General features: G+C 52.0%; 1 protein-coding gene across 1 annotated transcript in view; it reads left to right on the forward strand.

Moving 5' to 3' along the window:
- LOC102955938 (death associated protein) overlaps positions 1-16,508 on the forward strand; it is a 63,762-nt gene extending 47,254 nt beyond the window's left edge. The window contains exons 3-4 of the mRNA XM_042997537.1: positions 12,963-13,005; positions 14,640-16,508. Coding sequence (XP_042853471.1) covers positions 12,963-13,005; positions 14,640-14,753 — 157 coding nt within the window. The 3' untranslated portion in view covers positions 14,754-16,508. The remainder of the gene's footprint in view (positions 1-12,962; positions 13,006-14,639) is intronic.
- Positions 16,509-21,586: the final 5,078 nt, after the last annotated feature.

The raw sequence follows: 21,586 nt of genomic DNA on the forward strand, positions 1-21,586 counted from the left end.
TTCGAAGGCAGCAGCGTGTCGTGTCCTGCCCGGCTGGCTGGGCTCCTGCTGCTGCTGTCAGCTCACCAAATCCCTCCCTGCCAGGACTTTGGAGGGTGGATTAAGGATATAATTACAGGCGAATCCAGCAACAGAGAAATCCGAAAGCTCTTGTCCATCATCCCGTGTACTTGACTTTAACCTAAGCCGTGTTCAGTCTTCCCAGGCCATGTTTTGACTTTTGCTTGATGCAAAGCTCCCATGGCCGAAAGTCTCCTGAGAGCAAGTGAAATCTGGCATCTCTCCTTTTTTATTGTCGGGTTTTCCTGAAAAAGCATCTTCACGCTGGCTGGTCCCGTTTCAGGCCAGCCACCTGTTCTCCTGGAGCTGGAAGTGGACCGAGACCACGTGAGATTCTTGGTGTCTGTATTTGATATAATGTCAGTGTGTACATCATCCTAATGGGAATTCTGTTAACACTTGGCAGATTTTTTCCTACTTACACAATCACTTTCCTACTTAAAGCTGTAACAGCTAGAGAAAATACATACTTGGAACTATGGACACCCTCCTCCCCAAATCACATAATTGTAAACGTGACCCATGACCTTGAACAGCCGACTGGCTCTGATTTCAGAACACAGACAGTAAATACTTTGATTTTAGCACCCACCCACTCAGCACGAACTGTTTATTCACTGGCATTCCCTGCAATTGAACTTCAAGAGTCTGACCCCAAAACATGGATGTGCTCAGAATCAAAGATGGAATAGCTTTAAGTGTCAATGCTACTTAACGGAAATGAAGTACCGTTTAAAAAATTTGACGCGTAAATATGATAGTTACACAGATTGTCTGATAATTATACAAACTAAGCCGGAGAAAAGAGCATTTCCCAGTTGTAAGGAGTGAGTGGACTGCAGAACAAGAACTTATGAACAGCAACCGAGGAGCCTTTGCAAGTATCACCAAAATATTCCTCGATTTAGCTTCTCAAGGGGCCACCCACCTACAGCAAACATCTTCCAACAGTGTAGCTTTGGAACTTCAACCAACAGGCAAGCTTTTTTCCCAGCATCTCCTACATTGCCATGTGGTACAACACACATATAGTTGTTGTTTTTTTTTTTTTTTAAACTTAGCCCTTGTCTTTAATGATAATCTACATTCTTCCTAAAAAGGTATCTTCCCTGGAACCTTTAGCAACATAAAGGAGGCAGTCTTTTTTTCTCCCCCCTATGCCTTTTGAATAATACAGGAATCTGGCAGTAAGGGACCTTTTCTCTCTGTAAAAACCCTCCCTTCCTACCCCAGTGTGACCGTATGAGCTCAGAACAAGGAGTGAGAAAACAAGATGGAAACCCTGGCATTCTTCAAAGAAGCTCTAAGAAACTCTGGAATTCTGTAGTCAAGAGAGAGGGAGGGAGGAGAGAGGAAGGAAGGGAGTGAGAGAGAAAGAAAGGAAAAGAATTTTTAAGTTACAGTTTAGAAGACACAATAACACCTTGTGGGCTGTCTTTATTTTGGAAATTAATTCAGGATCTGTTACCACTAAATGTAACTCTGTTGGCGGAGACATAATTCTAAGCCCAGTGTATACATTATTCCATTTCAACTGTCAACTATTCTGGGAAAGAGGTGGTGTTCCCATTACACAAGTGGACCCTGAGGCCCAGAGAGGCTACTCATCTGATCTGAGATTTGAAGCCAGAGCCGTTTGTCTCCAAAGCCAGGGTCCTCAAACGCTCCATTGCACACTTTCCTCTGTGCTTCTGCATCTTTCCTGAACTTTCTACAGAGGCAGTGGCCGAATGAGGTGGATTTTCTAAAGCGTGCAGGTGCCCAGCACCCTGCAGCCCACCCACACCCCGCCCGGAAGCGTGGTTTCCCTCATCCAATGTGGTCAACCCATTCTGGCCGGGACGACCCTGTGCATTAAGTCCATGAGATGTGAGCTAACAATGAGAATTCTTGCTGCGTGGACCTTCTCTGTGTCCAGTGAACAGGGACAGGAGGGAAGGACAAAGAGAAGAAGGGAAATCCATCAGTCACACGATGGGATCTCTGTATGGACAGAGCACTCAGCTTAGAGTAGCTTCTGGAAATACGCGTCTGGAGGGAAAATGAAGATTCCCAGGTCCTGTTGAAACAATCAGTAGCTTTCCCAATGGATCCTGAGTGTCTGTAGAACACATCGTTCACGTCTACGCCACACTCATCCTGCACACTCAGGACTTGGGCTGACAGCCTTCTCTAAGTAGCAGGGGTTAAAGTGCTGGCATCTGGGCCAACAATGAGCCATGCATCTGTGGGTGGAACGTCATCTGGATAGAAGTCGTTTGAGAAGCCCTCAGAGACCTGGACCCCCACGCGTCTCTAGGACGGGCTCAGGAGGATCAGGCCTGGCTAAGGATTTGTCCCAAAGTCAGATGCTCAGTAGGTGTGACCACGGGGGTGACATGGCACCACTCCTGACCCCGAGCCTCAGTCGTCTCCTTGAAGATAAGGTGTTAGGAGACCGGTTTGAACACAGGCTCAGACAGTCTCTCCCAGAAAAGTACCTTTGCTCGGGCCCTTTAAAAAAGATCTACAAACTCCACATACCAAATCCGGAAGGAACTGGGTTCCAGATTATTTCTCCTTAGATTTAGAATTTTATTTAAAGCCCTTGAGTCGTGTTTTATTTCCCTTTAGACAGACCCCCCGGACAATCATCTGTTCCTTAGACGGGGGACACGCCTGTCCTGAGGTGCCCCTGCCCGCCGGGGACATCCAGCCTTCAGCTGTCCTCTGTGCGGAGCGCGCCGGAGCTTTGCGGCCCTACAGCCAGCAAAAGGACCAGCAGCGCCATCTTGTGGGAGTGCTGTGGGCCGCCCAACAACCTTGACTGTCAGTCTTTGAAGAATGACATTACAAAGAAATGCAGTCAAGGAAGCTGTTTCCTTCTGGTCCCCAGCCATGCTAATTATTATTTTGGTGTCTAGAAAATTAATAACCCAAATAAATTAACGCCAAGCCAGAAAGATATGTCAAGAAAAAAAAATGGCTAGGAAGGGTTTGTTTCCCATTTACTGGGAAATATATATATCACCCCAGGTGGGGATATACTTTTCCATAAACTCCATGAGAACACAGGTCGTGTCCTTCCCATGACTCAGCTCACATGTCACCTTGTCGGGGTCTGCGATGACCCCCCCCCCCTCCTCTAAGAAGAGCACCCTGTTCGTCACTGTCCTAGAGCTGGTCACCATGTCTGCTTCTGCGCCTGCACCCGGCCTCTGGAGCTGGGTCACCCCCTGAGGGGAAAGCCCTGCTTTGTGGCCCCAGGGGGCTCAGTCACTGTGGCTGAGGCTGAGGCGTGTGAGAGATATGGCAGTGCCTGGGGCCACAGAGGAGCCCTCACAGTCATCTGTGGTCGGGTGCACTGTGTTTCCATTTGTGGGGCTGCATTTGGGCGGGTCCTGCCTCTTCCTCCCCTTTTGACCGCACACAGCACCCCGGAAAGTCTCTGTGGTCTGGGAGCAGCATGGCGCCTCTTGTGAGCAGCCCGCAGATTAAATTGGGGGGGGGGGGTGGTGGCTTCTGTCGTGTGTCCTCGGGGGAGGCCTCTTCTCACAGAACTGTTAGCTGCTTATTGGAAAGTGAAATCAAAACTCTGACACAGCCTTCTGGGCCTGAGTGTTCATGTAAGCACTGCTCCCTGACTCACCAGACAACTCTGACTGTTCGGGAGATTTTTAGGGAAAATCCCCTTCTGGGCGCACACTTGTTTTCTTACCAGGAAGGAGTATCACACGATGACTCGCTCCTGGGTCCTGATATAGCCTTTTCTGGATGGTGCTGGGTTACCACTGACCCCTGCCAGCGTCCCGGCCAGTCTTCCTTCCATCCTTGTCTCCTGTTCTGGGACCAGGACCTGTGGGTGGAGGAGAGGCTGGTGGCCTCAGTCCTGAGCATTTCAGATCACTTTCTACCAAGTCTTTTCTGTCACAAAACCCGTCACGCGTCATCACGGTCCTTGGCCATGCAGCCTTCAGACAAATTACTTAACCTCTCTAATTTGTCATTCCTTCATCTGTAAAATGGACATGGTAGTTCCTGCCTCACAAGTTTGAGGGGGTTAGATACAGTAATTCTATGTAAAGCACTTAACTCAGTGCCTGGCCCGTGGTAAGTGGTCAATAAATAGTAGCTATCATCATCTGAGATCATTCTCATCCCTTAGAAAAATTAAGAAACAACGCGCTACAGGCTTTTATGACCCCATCTGTATACAGACATCTCTCTCTGATATTTTCAGAGTGCATTTACGTGAAGAGGAGAAAATACTTGCAGAGGATAACAGTGGCCTTCCTTGAACCCAGACCAAAAGCACTAACATGAAAATAATTCTGTTAAATAGAACTCTCCAGCAATGCCTTTGCCGTGATTTTGACTACTTGCAGTGGGATGGGTGACTTGACTGGATTCCAGTCCTACTGATCACTGTGTGTGTGTGTGTGTGTGTGTGTGTGTGTGTGTGTGTGTCCCCATCCCAAAATGCTCCTACACAGCAACCAAGCTACCCTAATCTCTGCCAGCACACTTGGGGAGGCATAGACCAAACGCTCATGTAGGCATAGAACATCACCAGCCGTTCACAGAAACCTAGAACAGATGCTCCCCGGAATTAAAGGGAGGAGGAGGAGGAAGGACCCCATGTAAGCAGCTAGGAAAGCAGGGTTGCTGCAGAGCAGTGGATACAAATCACGCCCACCATGTTGCCTACCGATAGCAGTCCTGGGAAGCTTAGCGTTTTGGTCCTTGCCGGGGAGCCCAGAATCATTTCCCCGGGCTGCGCTGCTCTCCGTAGCTTTGAGGAAGAGAAGCATCAACGTTCCTGGACCCGGTAGGCATCCTGCAGAGGCCTGGGCTGCTGGGGCGCATCTGGAGTGTCGGTGTGGTTCAGGGCAAAGGTCAAGAGACCACACTGGAATGGAAGTTGAGGGGGAGGGCCCCAGACAGTGAAGGAATTTACAGTCCTGTCCTTTAAGCCTGGGAAGGGGGTGTCCCCGAGGCTTGTGGAAGCCCTCCTCAAACATCGAAGGCCTGTCCCGCAGAAGAGGCCTTGGTCGTGGGATGGAGCCCCAGATGGTGCAGAGGCCTCCCCGAGGGCACACAGGCTCACGTGTGCAGAGACGCGAGGGCGCGGGCCAGGGCGGCCGTCCACGGGGAGGAAAGCTGGATCAGGTCACCTCCTTCCCGGCCCTAATGTCCAGGGCGGCTGAGTCTCTCCTGGCAGAGTGGACAGAAAACGTCACGTCTCCCGAGGCCTGTACTGACAGTCTAGGTCGTGAGGTCTTAAGACACACAAAAAGAATGTAAAGTGATCTTGACGCTTTTTCCGTGGATCCCATGTTGGACTGTCATTTGGATGTGTTGCGTTAAATTAAATATGTGGCCATTTATTTCAATAATTGCTGTTTTAGATTTTTAGCAGAGTTTTGAAACCATGAATGGTTTTCTCACCCCTGGGGACTTTTATTTAAAGACGAGACCAGAAAACCCAGTCCTGAGGGCCGTCCGCCTTCCACGGGGACGCTCGTCCACCACGCATTCCTGGCATCTCGTCCCCTGTCTGGGATGCCAAGGAAGCATGGAGCTTGTTCATCAAGGAAACTTAGGAAATAAATAATGAGATCTGTAGTTCAGGACAGAGGACCCTGTCGAGACTGTGATGTGGTCCTGAACAGGTGAGCCTTGGAAACCTCTGTGCATATTTGGCAGCTGCTTAGGGCAGGTGTGAGGAAGTTTTGGAGTTTTCTGCCAATACATAAGAAACCGTTTCTGGGGCGCTAATCCCTGCTAATTCCGCCTCGGTTGCAATTCCTTTAAGTTTAGATAAGTGTGGTTTTTAAAAACTGGAAAAGCCCGAGGATGTGGGGAGGGCAGGAACAATATTTTTCACTGTCTCTGTTTCCTGAGAGAAAGTAATGTTCATCTTCAAAACAACATCTGTCGGAATGATTCTCATCAGATTAAATAAATCCTCAAAGCCGCGATCACAGTTTATAGAATCTTGGAAATGTACGTTATGCTGTGCATGGAGCCCTAATGGAATTTAAAATATGTGTGTTTTTGCGAACACAGCTTTGTAAGCAGACTCTTACCGGGGTTTCTCGTTGGTGAATTTTCGTTTAAGCTACCACATCTCAAGGAGCTTAGAAAGTGTTTCTACTAGACAAATGTAACGAACAATCGTTTACCAGTTTTGAGATTCTATTAATTGTAGGTGGAAAAAGACAAAGAGCCAGGGGGCCCTTTGGCCAACCCTGATGAAAATCCACAACACAGTCTGTGCCAGAAGAGGAGCCACGTGGAACTAGATGTCACCGTTGGGTAGCATGGGAGAGGTCAGCCTTCGGTCATCTTGTCACAGGCAGCTGCCGTATGTCCTTACAGGTGATTATAGCCTTTTTAGTATCAGAGAAGGGAAGAAGATTTCCGGGGGGCGTTTTGTGTCATAAAGACCTTGAACGACTGATCGATACACATGGATATGTAGTATTCTGTGCTGCCGGAAAGCATATTCTTACATTGGTCTGCTAAGTCTAAAATACAGATTTGAAGGGGCACGTGCACCCCGGTATTTATAGCAGCACTATCGACAATATCCAAACTCTGGAGAGAACCCAGTGTCCATCGACTGATGGATGATAAAGGTGTGGTGCGTATATGTATACGTGGGGGGAATACTACTCGGCCGTCAAAAAGAATGAAATCTTGCCATTTGCAACCACGTAGATGGAACTAGAGTGTATCATGCTAAGCGAAATACATCAGAGGAAGACAAATTACCTTATGATGTCGTTCATAGGTGGAATTTAAGAAACAAAACAGACGAACATATGGGAGAGGGAAGAAAAAAGAGGGAAACCACAAGAGATTCTTAAATGCAGAGAACAAACTGAGGGTTGCTGGCCGGGGAGAGGGGAGGTGGGGGGGGATGGCCTACATGGGTGATGGACATTAAGGAGGGCACTTTCTGGGATGAGCACTGGGTGTCGTATGTAAGTGATGAGTCACTGGCTTCCACTCCTGAAACCAATATTGCACTGTATGTTAACCAACTAGAATTTAAATGAAAATTTGAAAAAAAAATTAGTTGCTAAGTCTAAACAAGACACCACTTTTCACACATTAGGATGGCTACTATCAAAAAACCCCAGAGTAGAACCAGTATTGGTGATGTGCAGAAACTGGAACCTTGTGCGTTGCTGGGGAGAACCTCAGCGGTGGAACGTCCATGGCAAACAGCTTGGCGGTTCCTCAGAGCCGACCACGAATTACCGTATGACCCGGAAGTTCCGCTTCTGAGCGTGTACACGAAAGATTTGAAAGCGGGGACTCCAACAGATCCTATTAGACCGGCGTTCATAGCATCATTAATCACAAGAGCTGAAAAGGTGGAAACAAGTCAAATGTCCATCAGCAATGAATGGAAAAACAGAACATGACCTACCCATATAATGGCATATAATTCAGCCTCAAAACGAAAGCAGTTCTGGGGCACTTGGGTGGTTCGGTCGGTGGTGAAGCATCTGACTCTTGGTTTCGGCTCAGGTCATGATCTCACGGTTAGTGAGTTCAAGCCCTGCATCAGGCTCTGAGCTGACGGTGTGGAGCCTGCTTGAGATTCTCCCTCCCTCTCTCTCTCTCTCTCTGCCCTTCCCACGCTCCCTCTCTCTTTCAAAATAAATATAAACTTAAAAAAAAAAAAAAAAGGAAATTCTGCTATGTGCTACAACCTGGGTGAGCTTATGCTAAGTGAAATAAGCCAGGCATAAAAGGACAAATATTGTGTGATGCCACTCATATGAGGTGCCCAGAGTAGTTTGAGTTCTTAGGACACAAAGTAGAACAGCAGTTGCAGGGGATGAGGAAGGGGGCTGGGAGAGGAGGCTGGGGAGGAGGCTGGGGAGGGGGCTGGGGAGGGGGCTGGGGAGGAGGTGGGGACGGGGCTGGAAGAGGGGCTTGGGGAAGAGGCTGGGGAGGGGACCGGAGGAGGGGGTTGGGGGAGGAGGGTGGGCAGGGGGTGGGGAGGGGGTTGAGGGTTGCTGGTTACTAGTGTCTCCTAAGGATGCCGAGAGCCCTGCAAACGGGTGGTGGCTGTGGAGGTGGCCGCGTGACATCGTGAATGTATTGCCACTCAGTTGTACAGCTGTACGATTTACAGCGGCGACAACGGTGAATAAATTAGTTGCTGAGCTAGCTGGGATTTTAAAGCAGACCGGGCGGGGAGGGGAGAGTGCACACCGTCTTCGGGAGCATCGTTTACCTGCCGCTGATGAGAGCCAGCCCGGGCCCGGGTCTCCCCTGCAGGCTAGGTAAGAGTGTGCGCGTACAGCACATTTCTTGAATGTGTTAAAACTTAAAACAGTGCAGGGGCGCCTGGCTGGCTCGGTCGGTTAAGCGTCTGACTCTTGATTTTGGCCCGGGTCCCGAAAGCTCACCGTTGGTGGGTTCGAGCCCCGCACCGGGCTCCGTGCTGCCGGAGCGGATCCTGCTTGGGATGATTCTCTGTCCCGCTCTCTGTGCCCCTCCTCCACTCACACTCTCTCTCAAAAATAAATAAAAAACATGGAAAAAACCTACCTAAAAATCTGCAGGGCTTTTCCCCTTGTGGCCTCCGGTGCTGTATTTCTTACCAGCACCGACAGATGGAGACGCGGGAGCACAGGGAAGCCGGATGAAGTCTGAGGTCTTCACCGCCGCTTCCGAGCCGGCTTAACTGGATGGAATATGCCTGGTTTTGGCTGCGCCCCAGAGTCTGCTCAGACCGAAGCCAGCTTGGCGCCCCTGCTCCTCTGCCCAGATCGGCCCTCTGGGTGCGCAGAGGGCGACTTCCTGTCCCTTTGAACAGGGGGTCACAAGCCCCGCACCTGGCGGAAGGAATGGGGCCTGCCGTGGCCAAGACGTAGGGGTGGTGTGGCCTCAGTGGCTCCCTGGGCCACACCCCCTCACCCCTGCACAGCTCTCTCGGCAACCCCGTGGGCCCGTGCCCGCCGGTATGCCCGGCAAGAAGCCTGTGATACGCGTAGGCACGATCAGTGCCAAGTACTTCTTAAGACAACACCAAAAACCAAAGGCTGGAAAAGAAGATATTTGAGTTTTGAATTTTTTAGTATTTACTTACATTTTAATATTTCTATTAATATGGAATGTTAATGTTTACTTCTGCAATTTGGGTTGCCCACCGTTTCCGGATTCCTTTCCCAAGGGGCCATGGGGTATATGCGCTCGTCACCTGCTCCCTCTTCTCACCCCTAACCAGAAAGTGGTTCCTGAATTTCAGCAGAATGTTTCAGAAACTCCCCTCCCTCCATTGCAACCCTAAAGAGCCATTTTGTACAGAATATACATGCTGTAAGACATCTGGGTGGCTTAGGACGCCTGGGTGGCTCAGTCGGTTGGGTGTCCAGCTTTGGCTCAGGTGGTTGTCTCATGGTCCGTGGGTTCGAGCCCCACATCCAGCTCTGTGCAGACAGCTCGGAGCCTGGAGCCTGCTTCGGATTCTGTGTCTCCCTCTCTGTCTGCCCCTCCCCCACTCCAATCTGTCTGTCTCTCAAAAGTAAATAAATATTAAAAATTTTTTTAAAAGTCTGGTATACAGAGCCACCAGTACCCGGCTGTCTTCCCACCCATCGCCCGGACTGTTCTCAGAGCGTATTTCTTTCCTCTGAGTCCAGCTTGCTTTTCACGGACACACTTTCCCTTTATGAGCCGAATCCAACAAGCCATTAAAGCCCAACAGCTTAAGTAAGGACTCGTCAAGGCGCAGGTGCCTCCGGAAGACGGGGGTCGGCGAGGGGAGCGCCATTTTGCACACCATCCTCAGGTTCTGTGCCCACAGCCCCTGCACACCCCCTAGGGAGTGAGCCGGGCTGGGGGCACTCTTATTTCGGGGTCTCTGTTAGTCCCCAGAGTCGCTCTGGAAGCTCTACTGTCGTGAGGGGAGGTCTCTTTGAGAGACTCACCTGGAGGGGAGCCTGTGGGAGTCAAGATTCCAGGCACGGCTGCTCCCTCCCTCCATGTGCATTTTCTGATGCTGGGGCTGGACCAGGGCCATTAGTGACCTCTTAGGATCATTGACACACATGTCCCGAGACGTTCTCAAGGCAAGGACTGGAACCCACCCTCGTGTTTAATGTGGGAGACTCACAGGGACCGACTTGCATGGAAATACCCAGACTTTGAAGGGCACTTCGGAGGAGGGTCAGGGGGCCATCGGGTGGAAGCGTAGGACCCCGTGATGGGGCTCCTAGGGTCTGGAGACCCTTCCTCCACGCACACAGGGGAGCGGGCGCCGATGACCAGATCCCAGGAGCCACGGGCAGGGACTGCCGTCCGGAGGGGGCCGGGCGTTCCAGGGGTTCAGGACGTGGGACCCACTGCAGGCTGGCACTCTGCCTGCGACGGGCCACCCCCTTTCTCCAGAACCAGGTGCTACTCCCCCAGGAGCGTAACCTGCTGATGTGGCTGCAGTTTCCTTATAGTCTGGCTCTGGGTGTAAATGTGCATCTGTGTGTTTTATACACACAGTCAGTTAGAATTACACGTGATTTTAACTTTTTGTCTTGTCTGCTTTTGTCCGTTTTTCAATAACGAATGTATACATACACGTATAGAAAGAGACAGGGAGAGAGAGAGAGAGCATATGTGGGCTTTTTTTAATACTTACTTTTGAGAGAGAGAGAGAGAGCACGAGCAGGGGAGGGGAAGAGAGACAGGGGGACAGAGGATCTGAAGCAGGCTCTGTACTGCCAGCAGAGAGCCCGATGTGGGGCTCGAACGCAAAAACTGCAAGGTCATGACCTGAGCTGAAATTGGACACTTAACCGATGGAGCCAGCCGGACGCCCAGGCATACGTGTTCTATATAGATAATGGCTCACGCTTCCTCAGCCACCTTTTGGGGCTCACTTTGGACCAGGGAAGCCACTCTACTGTGTATTTACTCTGACTAGATTCACTCTCTGTGGGTGACTTTCTCACCCAGTTCTTGCTGAGGGGAGGGAGCTGTCTCTACTGCCTTTAAGAGCCTTGGCTGAGGTTACAAAACCAAAAAAAGTGGAGATGATTCAAGCAATCATACACTCTTGGTACAAAACAATGGCGGTGCCTCCCTGGAAGGTGATGCCGTGTGATTAGTTGACGAAATGGAACCGTCCCTACTTTAGACTCTTCCCAGATTTTTATTTTTTATCTGTTTTTAATTTTTTTAAGGTTTATTTAATCTTATTTTCGAGAGAGAGACAGAACACAAGCAGGGGAGGGGCAGAGAGAGAGGGAGACACAGCACCCAAAGCAGGCTCCAGGCTCTGAGCTGTCAGCACAGAGGCCGACTCGGGGCTCGAACTCACAAGATCATGACCTGAGCCGACGACTGAGCCACCCGGGTGCCCCTCTTCCTAGATTTTTAAAGGAACATTCAAAATGTAAGAAAGTTTTATGGTGCCAGGACCATATTCCTTTCTAAAACATTTATGAAATGTTAGAATCCAAATACACTACATGGGGGACTCACACTTGCGTTGAACTCATTCATCTCTGGTTGGCTATTGATCCTGTAGCCAAATCGTATGTGTAATAAAAGAAAAAAAAAAATCCAACCCATTTAAGCACACAACAAGAGCGAAATAAAACCAGTCACGTAGGGGACGTTTCTGTGCTGCTTAGTAAGACTTGAAGTTTCTTAGTCTCATGAAGTGACAGAAATCACTTGGGGAAATTTGGGGTATTTTAGCTCAACTGTTAGGGATGTAAACAGTGGACTTACCGAATACTGGGACTTTTGCCTGCGGCAAAACAAAGCTAAGACAAGTGGTTTCCTTCCCAGGATGCCCGGCAGAGCAGGTGGGAGGCGAGCTGGGCAGCTCACGGGATGGACCCCCCTCTGTCTGCCCAGCAAGGCTGTCCACCCACCGGAGCCGCCCGCACCCCCCGTTAGTTACCCTCTCCCTGCCAGGCTGGCGTTGTATTCACCTCCTGCTCCCCGGTCCCCTCACCTCTGGTGGAGGCATTCAGGGGGCGCGCAGCTGTATACTCCCTGGAACTGTGTTCTCATGTTTTTAAATGACGTGCAGCCACTTTTGAAAATGCACAGGAGAGTGTATGCTAACGTGAAAGTGTGCTCGGCGTATCCCAAATACAGAAAACAACCTGACTCTTTTGTAGGAAGTTTAATATGAAAACAAGTGTGTCTGTCCACAGAAAGAAAGACGGGATGGATATCCATCTATTAACTGCGATCATTTCCACTTGGTAGAATGACAACTGACTTCAGCACGTTTGAACTTGTCTGCGTTTCCGCAATGCACAGTTACTGCTTTGGTCCTGTCCCCCACCTCCCCAGTCTTGCTGACAGGTGGGCGGGTTCAATATGACTTGAGATGTTAAGAAATGACAATAGCTTCTCATGGACCCTGCATTTTTAATACTTGGGTCTCCTAGGGGCCAGGAGCTTTTGCATCGGCTCTGGGATCTCACCCGTTAGAAGCTGCCAGAAAGAAGCCGCGGACCTTGCGAGGGCCCCGGAAGAATGCCTCCTTAGTGGGGGTCTCCGAGTTCAGCCCAGGGCGACCCTGTTTCTTCCCTGCCTCGGGAAGCACCTGTGTCCATCGTCTCTTGAAACAGAAACACCTGGGCTTGCCCCAGCCTCAATTTGGGGACAGCCCCCCGAACGACAACAAAAGAAAGCACAGGACTCACCTGCTGCCTGCTGGTCTCCCGCTCCTGCCCGAACTCAGCCTCAGGAGAAGGACCCCAATGGCCAGCGGGGGGTGGGATGCGATACTAGAGGAGGTCGGCTGCCCCTTCCTCCCTCCTCCCGGGTCACCGTCTGTTACACTCCCCCAAACCCACCTCCTCCAGTTCACGCTGCCTGCCTCCCTCCACTTCTGTGAGCTGTTCCCTGAAATCGCCTTTTCCCTTCTTGTCTTGCAGCCCGCCCAAACCAACCGTGTTCATCTCCGGTGTGATCGCCCGGGTAAGAGCCTTTCCGCCAAGCCCTCGGTGCGCTGTGGGACTCCTCCTGTCTTTGTTAGACCCCATTCGTTCATCTGTCGGGGCCCAGAGGCCCCTGGTCCAGAGGCTGTGTCATGTCCGTGGAGCGCTTCCACGGCGAGCACTGTGTGGTGAGCACTGCCAGCAGGGCTCACACAGAGGAGCCGGAGCTGCCTGCCCCCCGCCTTCCTCGTGCTCCCCCTTCTCTTTCGACTCAACCAGGGTCGGCTGCTCCCCAGCGAAACAAGACTTAATAAGAATCGAAATAAGAGTTAGCTGTTGTGACACATGAAAATGACATGAAATTCACATCCTGGTGTCCGTGGATGCGGTTTTAGCCGTGGATGCGGTTTTAGCCGTGGATGCGGTTTTAGCCGTGGATGCGGTTTTAGCCGCATGCGGCCACACCCATTCATGCGTGTCTACACTGCTTTCCTGCTACAGTGGCAGCTGAGCCACGAAGCCCGAAATATTTACTGTCTGGCCCGTTACCACAAATGTCTGCCGCCCCCAGACTAAACTCACGGGTGGTTTTGCTACACCCTTTACTTTTCAAGAGCCCCACTTCTGGTGAAACCCAACTTTAAAAAAAAAATGTGTTTTAATGTTTATTTTTTGAGAGAGAGAGAGAGTGTGTGTGAGCAGTGGAGGGGCAGAGAGAGACAGAGACAGAATCCGAAGCAGGCTGCAGGCTCTGGGCCGTCAGCACAGAGCCCGACGCAGGGCTCGAACCCGTGAACCGCGAGATGGAGACCTGGGCCGAATCGGGTGCTTAACCGACTGAGCCACCCAAGTGCCCCCCAACATTTTCCTTTAATGACTCAGCAGCACACTCTCCTTTGAGGGAGGGCACAGCAGTGCCAACCACAGCCCTGTGGCTCACAGCACATCCAAGCCCTTAGCACGTGAGGACTTAAGAAAATGCTCTTGCTGGACACAGCTCACCACGGAGCCCCAGGACCCCGGGGGACACACAGGTGGCTCCTCAAATACACAAAAGAAAATTAAATGCTGACACAAGGCCAGAGTCACCCATGGTGACAGCTCAGCCCCTGCACATCAGGGCTCCAGCCTGCTTGCCGTGGTCTGGGCCCCAGCCACCATCACACATGCACTGTTGTCTCAAGAAGGCATTTCCTCCCCGACAAACAGCCGGGTGCCTTCTGTGAGACTCAGCAGGTTGGATCTGGCTTCATCTCACGGCTTTCAGCCCTGCCCTGGCTGTGTCTCCTTCCCAACAAGTGCCCTGACTCGGCCATGGCAGCAGATCAGAATTAGGACACTGGATTTGGTTCTGTTTTGTCCCTGGATGTAGAGGTCACAGTTCTCGCAGAAGAAAGCCACCCAACACCGGCTTAGTCCTGAGTGACTCGTATGGAGACCTGAGCTCATGGCAAGGGGGGCAGACAGCATTGTCACCCTCTGGGTGCCCCCCTCAGCACCCCAGACAGCTTCAGGACCCCCACGGTCCCAGGAGACAGCCCTCTACCTGCCAGCAGGTTCCCCAGCCCACTGCCCACCCTACGGGGAAGCCAGAGGACGTGGGGTCGGGGGCTTTGGTCTTGCGTTACCCCGCTGTTCGGTGTTGGTGAGCTGGTGCATTCTGTCTCCCGACAGGGCGACAAAGACTTCCCGCCGGCGGCCGCCCAGGTGGCTCACCAGAAGCCCCACGCCTCCATGGACAAGCACCCCTCCCCGAGAACCCAGCACATCCAGCAGCCTCGCAAGTGAACAGCGAGGCCCCAGCGCCCCCACCAGCAGTGCCTCGATATCCCGACCTTTGGTATTTCCCCGGCAGAGACAATTGGCGTTTTCTTCAACCCGCTGCTCCCCTGGGAAATCTAAGACAAAGTGAAGCGCCCCCGTCCTTTGCCTTAAATTTCCGTGTCTGACACTAGAAAGGATCTGACCCCAAACCTCATTTGCAGGGAGTCCTGGTTGATGTCGTTTGAGGGTCAGCGTGCCCCTGTACGTGCCTTTAGCAGAACTTGCCGAGACCTAAGTGAAGTGTTCAAAGCCCAGCTTTACTTGTACGTCAGCGGTCGTCGAGGGCGCAGATTTGGGAGGACTAGATTAAGGCTGGAGGGAAAGTGGACCATTTCATGCTTTTTAGTAACAGGACAATGCGTCTTAACACCTAGGGGACGCATTTCAGAATCACAGGGGCGCGTTTCAGAAAGGCAGGGCAAGGCAGGCTTTTGAGAGTGGCACCAGCGTTACTGAATTCTCCTTCCCGTGTGACAGGGGGTCGCTGTAGGGGGACACCAGGTACTCCTGGGAAAAGCCAAAGAGAAGCTTCCGTCTTTGAAATGGCTTTTGAATCCCAGGAGCCACCTTCTGGAGAAGGAGATCGTAGACAGTCTGTGCAAAGGGAACAGCTCCAGAATGAGATCTCCGTGTGCGTCCCAAACCCGGCACGGCCCCGATCCAGACCGCCTCCAGCAGGGCAATCAGGCAAACCTGCGTTTCTCGTAATCCCCTCTAGAGCCGCTTTTGAGTTCTAGAAGTGACCACCGACCGGGGGAGGAGTAGACGTAAAGCTGGTTCTGGAACACCAAAGCAAGAACGTTGTGGAAAGAGCAGATGAAACTCTGCCTAGAAGAAGGTAGAAACACCGTGTTCCACGTGAGCTAGAAAACACCCGTCAATCCCACTGCCCTGAGTTTCTTCTGCCCGCGTGCGGTTTGCCGGGCCCGTTCACCTGCGCGAGCCGGACGGTCCTACTCTTGCAGCGCGTCCTTCCTGCCCGGAGCGGCCCTGGACGGCTCTTGGGCTCACGGCGGTCGAGTGCTTTATTGTTCCGAAAAGCCAAAGGGCCGGTCCACTCGGATGCTGTGCCGTCCGGGCCCTGACCGGCCACCGCCGACGGCCATGTTTGCCGGAGGCCAGCGCCGCCGATGTCCTTACCAAAGCCGCACCTGCCAGCTGGGCACCGTGACCTCATCAGACCTCATCAGACCCGCCCTTCGCCCTTCCCCGAGGGGGGAGCCCAGCGCTGCTTCACCTTCTAAAGGCAGGTTTGCTTTCTCTGCTCGCTGATTTGCTGAGGGCCAGCGAATAACCCTCAAGGTGCCCTGTCATCACATCTAGTATTTCTTAGCCGCGGAGATGTTGGTATCATGGGGCTTGCAGGGCTGCAGACTAGGGGGGGGAGGGCGTTGGGGGGGGGAGCTGGCTGGTGGGGGGCATATGTCGCAGAGCACAGTGAGTAAGCAGCCACCTCCCAGGGCTGGGTCAGGCCTGGGCGGACCGTTGTACCGTCTGCTACAGAAATTAAGACGCATCCTTTTCCTTGATACTTTTTAGTTTTGCGCCCCGGGTGCCGGGCTGTTTCCCAAGGTGCATTTTTTCTCGTGTACTTTTAGCTACTTCTGGCATGTAGCCCTGGGCTCTAAATCATTAAACGCAAAATATTTTCCTCAATGAGTTCAATTGTTAACCTCAAGATTATTAACGATTGCAATAAAAGTCCCGCATTTCTTCTCATGGTTTGTTTTTTCTTATATTTCAGAGATTTTTTTTTCTTTTACATTTTACAGGGGCTCCCCGACGCTTTCACTAGAATCAGGCACATGCCCACATTATGGATACTTTCACAGATTGTTGCCCAGACACAAAGTCGAACCTCTGGACAGCTGACACCTTGAGTCTCATCAGCTACTTTAGAATGTCTGAAAATGGGAAAGCTTAATGCAGCTGATTAAAACATATTACTTGAGCCCAGCAGCTGGCCCTATGCTAGGGAGGCCCTTCGGGACAGACTTAAGAAGGAATTAGTAGTAAGCCCAGGGGTGGCTGTGAGCAGCTTTTGTTGAAAAAGACATTCACCTTTCTCCAAAGGTCTCCGGGAACCCTGTGCGGAGGAGGAGAGCACAACTGTTTGACCCTGGGATTGAACTGGGACGGTCCCCTAAAGTTTCCCCACCCGGGGCCTCCTCCTCCCTCAGGTGAGGACCTGAGTGTCAGGCATCTGACAGGCATCTCCCAACCAGCCTGGCCTTTCCTTAGCCCTCGTGTCTCCTCTGGAGCTGCCGTTTGCATTAGCACATTCGTCTTAAGAGACTGGGAACAAAATGAGGGTCTCACGTATTTAGCGTCACCGGGCAGGGAGTCGGGCTCTGTAAAACGCTGTAAAAAGACAGAAATGCAAAACACAACCAACATGGAACAGAATTGTCCCCAGGCCTTTATTATTAACATCATTGTGACCTACATTTTCCCCACATCATTGCCTAACAAAGTACCACAAACTGGCTGGCTTGAAGCGATGGAAATCTATTATTCCATGGTTCTGGAGTCTAGAAGCTTGAAATCGAGATGTCAGCCCAGCCTTGCTCCCTGGGAAGGCCCTGGGTGATGCTCTTTCCCTTTCTGATGGCTGCTGGCATTCCTTGGCGTGCGTTGCTGGTTCAGCATAAATCCAATCTCTGTCCCCGTCGTCACGTGGACACCTTTTCTGTGTGCATCTGTGTCCACATTTCCTTCTTCTAAGGACACCATCATGGAACAATGTCCTTAGACACTTGAACCACTGAATGGTTCCCCCTAATCAGTATGACCTCATGGTAAGGAATTTGATCTGCAAAGACCCTATTTCCAAATAAGGCCGTGTTCACAGATGCTGGGGGGTAGGACTTGAACATAGCTTTTGGGGAATCACAGTTCAACCCAGAGCATCAACCATGTGCTGAAAAGCCAGAAACCTCCCTGCCGGCTCACACTGACTATTTTGTAAATCGCTTTTTTGAATAAACTTAGCTGTAAGAATGCTTTACCCGCTGCAGATTACCCACCAGGGAGCAGTCAAAGCCCGTCTGCAGGCGGCAGGGGAGAGGCGTGGGCGTGGTTTGTGCCTCCAGCCACAGGAGGCTGTCTGTCCCCTGGTCCCGGCTTGTGAGGCTGCAGCTGTCTCTGCCCATGTCCTCAGTCTAGAGCCACATGCTTCCAGATCCCACATCTTCTTCCCTATGAGAGTTTTCCATCGGTGGTGGCTGTCCCATTTCACAGACAGGAAGACTGAAGCCCAGTGCCCAGTGGCAAAAGCCACTGTCAGCAAACATTTGTCGAAGGGAAATATACAAATGGCCACCAAGCACATGAAAAGATGCTGGGGATCATCGGTCACCAGGGAAACGCAAATCAAAATCACAGTGAGGGACCACCTCGCACCCACTAGGAAGGCTAAAATCAACAAAGTCAAAGGACAGCAGGTGTTGGCAAGGATGTGGAGAAATCAGAACCCTCGTGCAGCGCTATCGGGAATGTGAAATGGTTGCAGCCACGGAGAGAAATGGGAACATACGTCCACACAAATGTGTGTACACAAACACTCATTAGCGGCATGATTCTTTTCTTTTAATGTTTCTTTTTGAGAAAGAGAGAGAATCCCAATCAGACTCCAAGCTGTCAGCACAGAGCCCCACGTGGGGCTTGAACTCACGAACCGTGAGATCGTGACCTGAGCCGAAGTTGGACGCTTAACTGACTGAGCCCCCCAGGCGCCCCTAGTGGCATTGTTCTTAATAGTCAAAAGGTGCAAACAACCTCGATGTCCATCGACTGAAGATAAACAAAACATAGTATACCTGTACAACGGAATATTTGGTCATAAAAAGGTTAAAGGCAGACGAACCTTGAAAACCAGGGGCGCCCGGGTGGCTCAGTCAGTTCAGTATCCAACTTCGGCTCAGGTCACGGTCTCACGGTTCGTGAGTTCGAGCCCCACATCGTGCTCCCTGCTGTCAGCACAGAACCCACTTTGGATCTTTGGATCTTCTGTTCCCCTCTGCCCTTCCCCTGCCTGTGCTTTCTCTCTCTCTCTGTCTCTTTCTCTCTCTCTCAAAAAATAAACTTTAAAAAATGAAAAGAAAAACGTTATGCTCAGTGAAAGATGCCAGGCACAGAAGACCATGTATTATGGGGTTCCGTTCATAGGAAAGGCCCAGACTAGAGAATATCTAGAGACAATGGCTCTTGGGCTGGTGGGGGCAGGGAGGACAGGGAGGTGGGTGAGAGCCAAAGGGAACAGGGTTTCTTCCTGAGGCGATGAAAATACTCAAAAGTCAACTGAGAAGATGCTTGCACACGTCTGTGAATATGCCAAACCAGAATTGTGCGCTTTACTTTAAGCCTATTTACTTATTTTGAGAGAGACAGAGACAGCGTGAGCGGGGGAGGGGCAGAGAGAGAGGGAAACAGAAAATCCCCAACAGGCTCCACATTGTCAGCAAAGAGCCCGACGCGGGGCTCAAACCCACGAAACTGTGACCCACGACCTTGGTTTGATGAGCCGAAACCAAGAGTTGGACGCTTAACCAACTAAGCCACCCGGGCGCCCCTCGAATTGTGCACTTTTTTCAATGGACAGATTGTTGGTGTGGGAAGTGTATCTCGATAATGATTTTTTTTTAAGTCCATGTTAACAAGTGGCAGAGCTGAGCCTGGACTCCAGATCCTCTGACCCCAGGGCCACGGCCTCCTCAGCATCGGGCCCCACTCTGCGGTGCTCGCCGGACCGAGGAACAGAAATCCCATGCAGAAAGGGAGCTGCCAAAACAGGACCACAGGCGTGGCTGGATGCCGAGGGCACGAGGAGGGGACCGTGCGGCCTTCGGGGGCCTGGACGGCATGATGGGGCAGGTGCCATCCTGGAGAAGAGGTGAGGGGAGCGGCAGACCGTGTGGGGCCTCTGTGCAGAGCTGCTGAGCAGGGCTCCGACAAGGAGGGGCCGAGGCGTGTGGTGGTGCCAGGGTGGGGGTGACAGTGGGGCCTGGGGACGGAGACAGTGGGCACGGGCTGCTGGGGACAAAATGGAGATGTGAGCCCAAGGTGCCAGGCAGGCGGGAGAGGCAAGCTGTGTACGCAGAGAAAGGGGTTTTGCAATTTTGCAAGAATACGAAAAGATCATTGATACTGGTACATCTATGGTCATATTAGATACCAGTTTCATTAGATAGCTGGTTAATACCAGTTTCAAAAGAACAGAGCCCCCAACATGGGCAGACGGTGCTGGCAGGGCGTGGAGGTTTTGGATAGCAGGGACAGAAGACTGCAGAAAAGGAGGGCCGGATCAGTGCCAATCCAGGCGGTGTCTGGGATTAGAGAGGAGGCCAGAGAGGCTCGGTTAATGATCAGCACAGCAGGGAGGGGTAGAGCCTTAGGACCCTGAGGACCCCCTAGGACAGATGTGACCCAGAGGTCAAGGAAGCTTGCATTGCCCCTAGCTCCTGCCTGCTGTGCATGGTGCTCTGTTTGGGCTCATGTCTCCCTAGTACAAAGCTCAGCCCCTTGACTGGTTTCAGCAAGAAATCCCCCTGTGACTTTCACAAGTGTTATTGGGTTGATTCAAGACGCAAGAGGTTATGGGGGGCACCCACGGAGCCAGAGTCCTGCGCTCTCCCCTGGTGTAGAGAAGCAGACCCCCGCCCGCCCCCCCCCACCCCATCTCTGGGCCCTTCTGGATCACCTGCGAGGCCCTGGCCTGGTCTGGGGAGATCAGCTCCCCACTCTCAACACATCCCCTCCTGTGCCAGTCCCTCTCTGGGTCCAGGGAGGAAGACAGGGGCCATATTACACCCTGTCCCGTCCTCAGGTGCATGCCGGTGGCACCAATGCCCATCCACTCGGGGGCCCGCCTCGACTCCACTCTTCAAACCACGGTCCGCCCCTGATGGAGCTGTGCCGGCCGTCATCGGAGCCCAGAGCAAGCGTGGGCCCTCTGAGGTCATGTGCCACTCTCCACTCCGTACCTGAGCAGCTCACTTTTCTTCTCTGGGCCTCAGCTTTATCACTGCCAAAGGAAACCTTCCTGAACTTCCCAGATGAGGCTGTGTGCGTGTGACAGGGGTGAGCACTCAGTCGATCTTAACTTATCATCACTATCACGATGGCTGTTATTTAGGACGCAAGACTAGAGACACCACGAGACTCTGCCCGGTTAAAGCAAACACCACTAAGAGCCCGAAGAAACAGGGCGAAGGCGGTGGGGCCCTGCTATAGGCCTCTCGAGAACCCCATGCTCTATGACCCCCCAGTGCCGACTCAGGGGTGCACGAGCACATGCCCAAACCCGAACAACACTCTCCCCATCCTTGATCCGGGTTCTTTCACAAGCCAGGCACGGGCACAGGGAGCCAGCGCGCACTGGGAGCCAAGCTTCAGGGTGCGGCAGGCCCGTGGCGGGAACAAAAGCAACCGGAAACAGCGGAAACCACTGGAGACAGAGGAACGACCACCAGCAAAGTGGAGGGCGCTGCCCGGCCCGGGCAGATACCGCCTTCAGGCACCCCAAGAAAGGGCAGGGCTGGAGGGAGGACCTGGTAGGGGACGAAAGAGATCGCCAGACCCAGCAGGTTTTTAATTAATGAATTAGTTCGAAAACATCTGCCTCCTGCCTCCGCGGCCGGCGGTGCCCTTCTGCTGTTCTCCAGCTTTTTCGAACGTCACAGCTGCCATGCTGGTTACATGCTTCTTTCTACAAACCCCAAAGTAAACTTTTTATTCCCCCCAAGACTTTGTATCCTGCTGGCCTCTGCAGTATACAGAACAAAAGCAAAACCAAACCA

Source organism: Panthera tigris, chromosome A1 (assembly GCF_018350195.1).
Source record: "Panthera tigris isolate Pti1 chromosome A1, P.tigris_Pti1_mat1.1, whole genome shotgun sequence".
In the NCBI taxonomy this organism is placed as follows: Eukaryota; Metazoa; Chordata; class Mammalia; order Carnivora; family Felidae; genus Panthera; species Panthera tigris.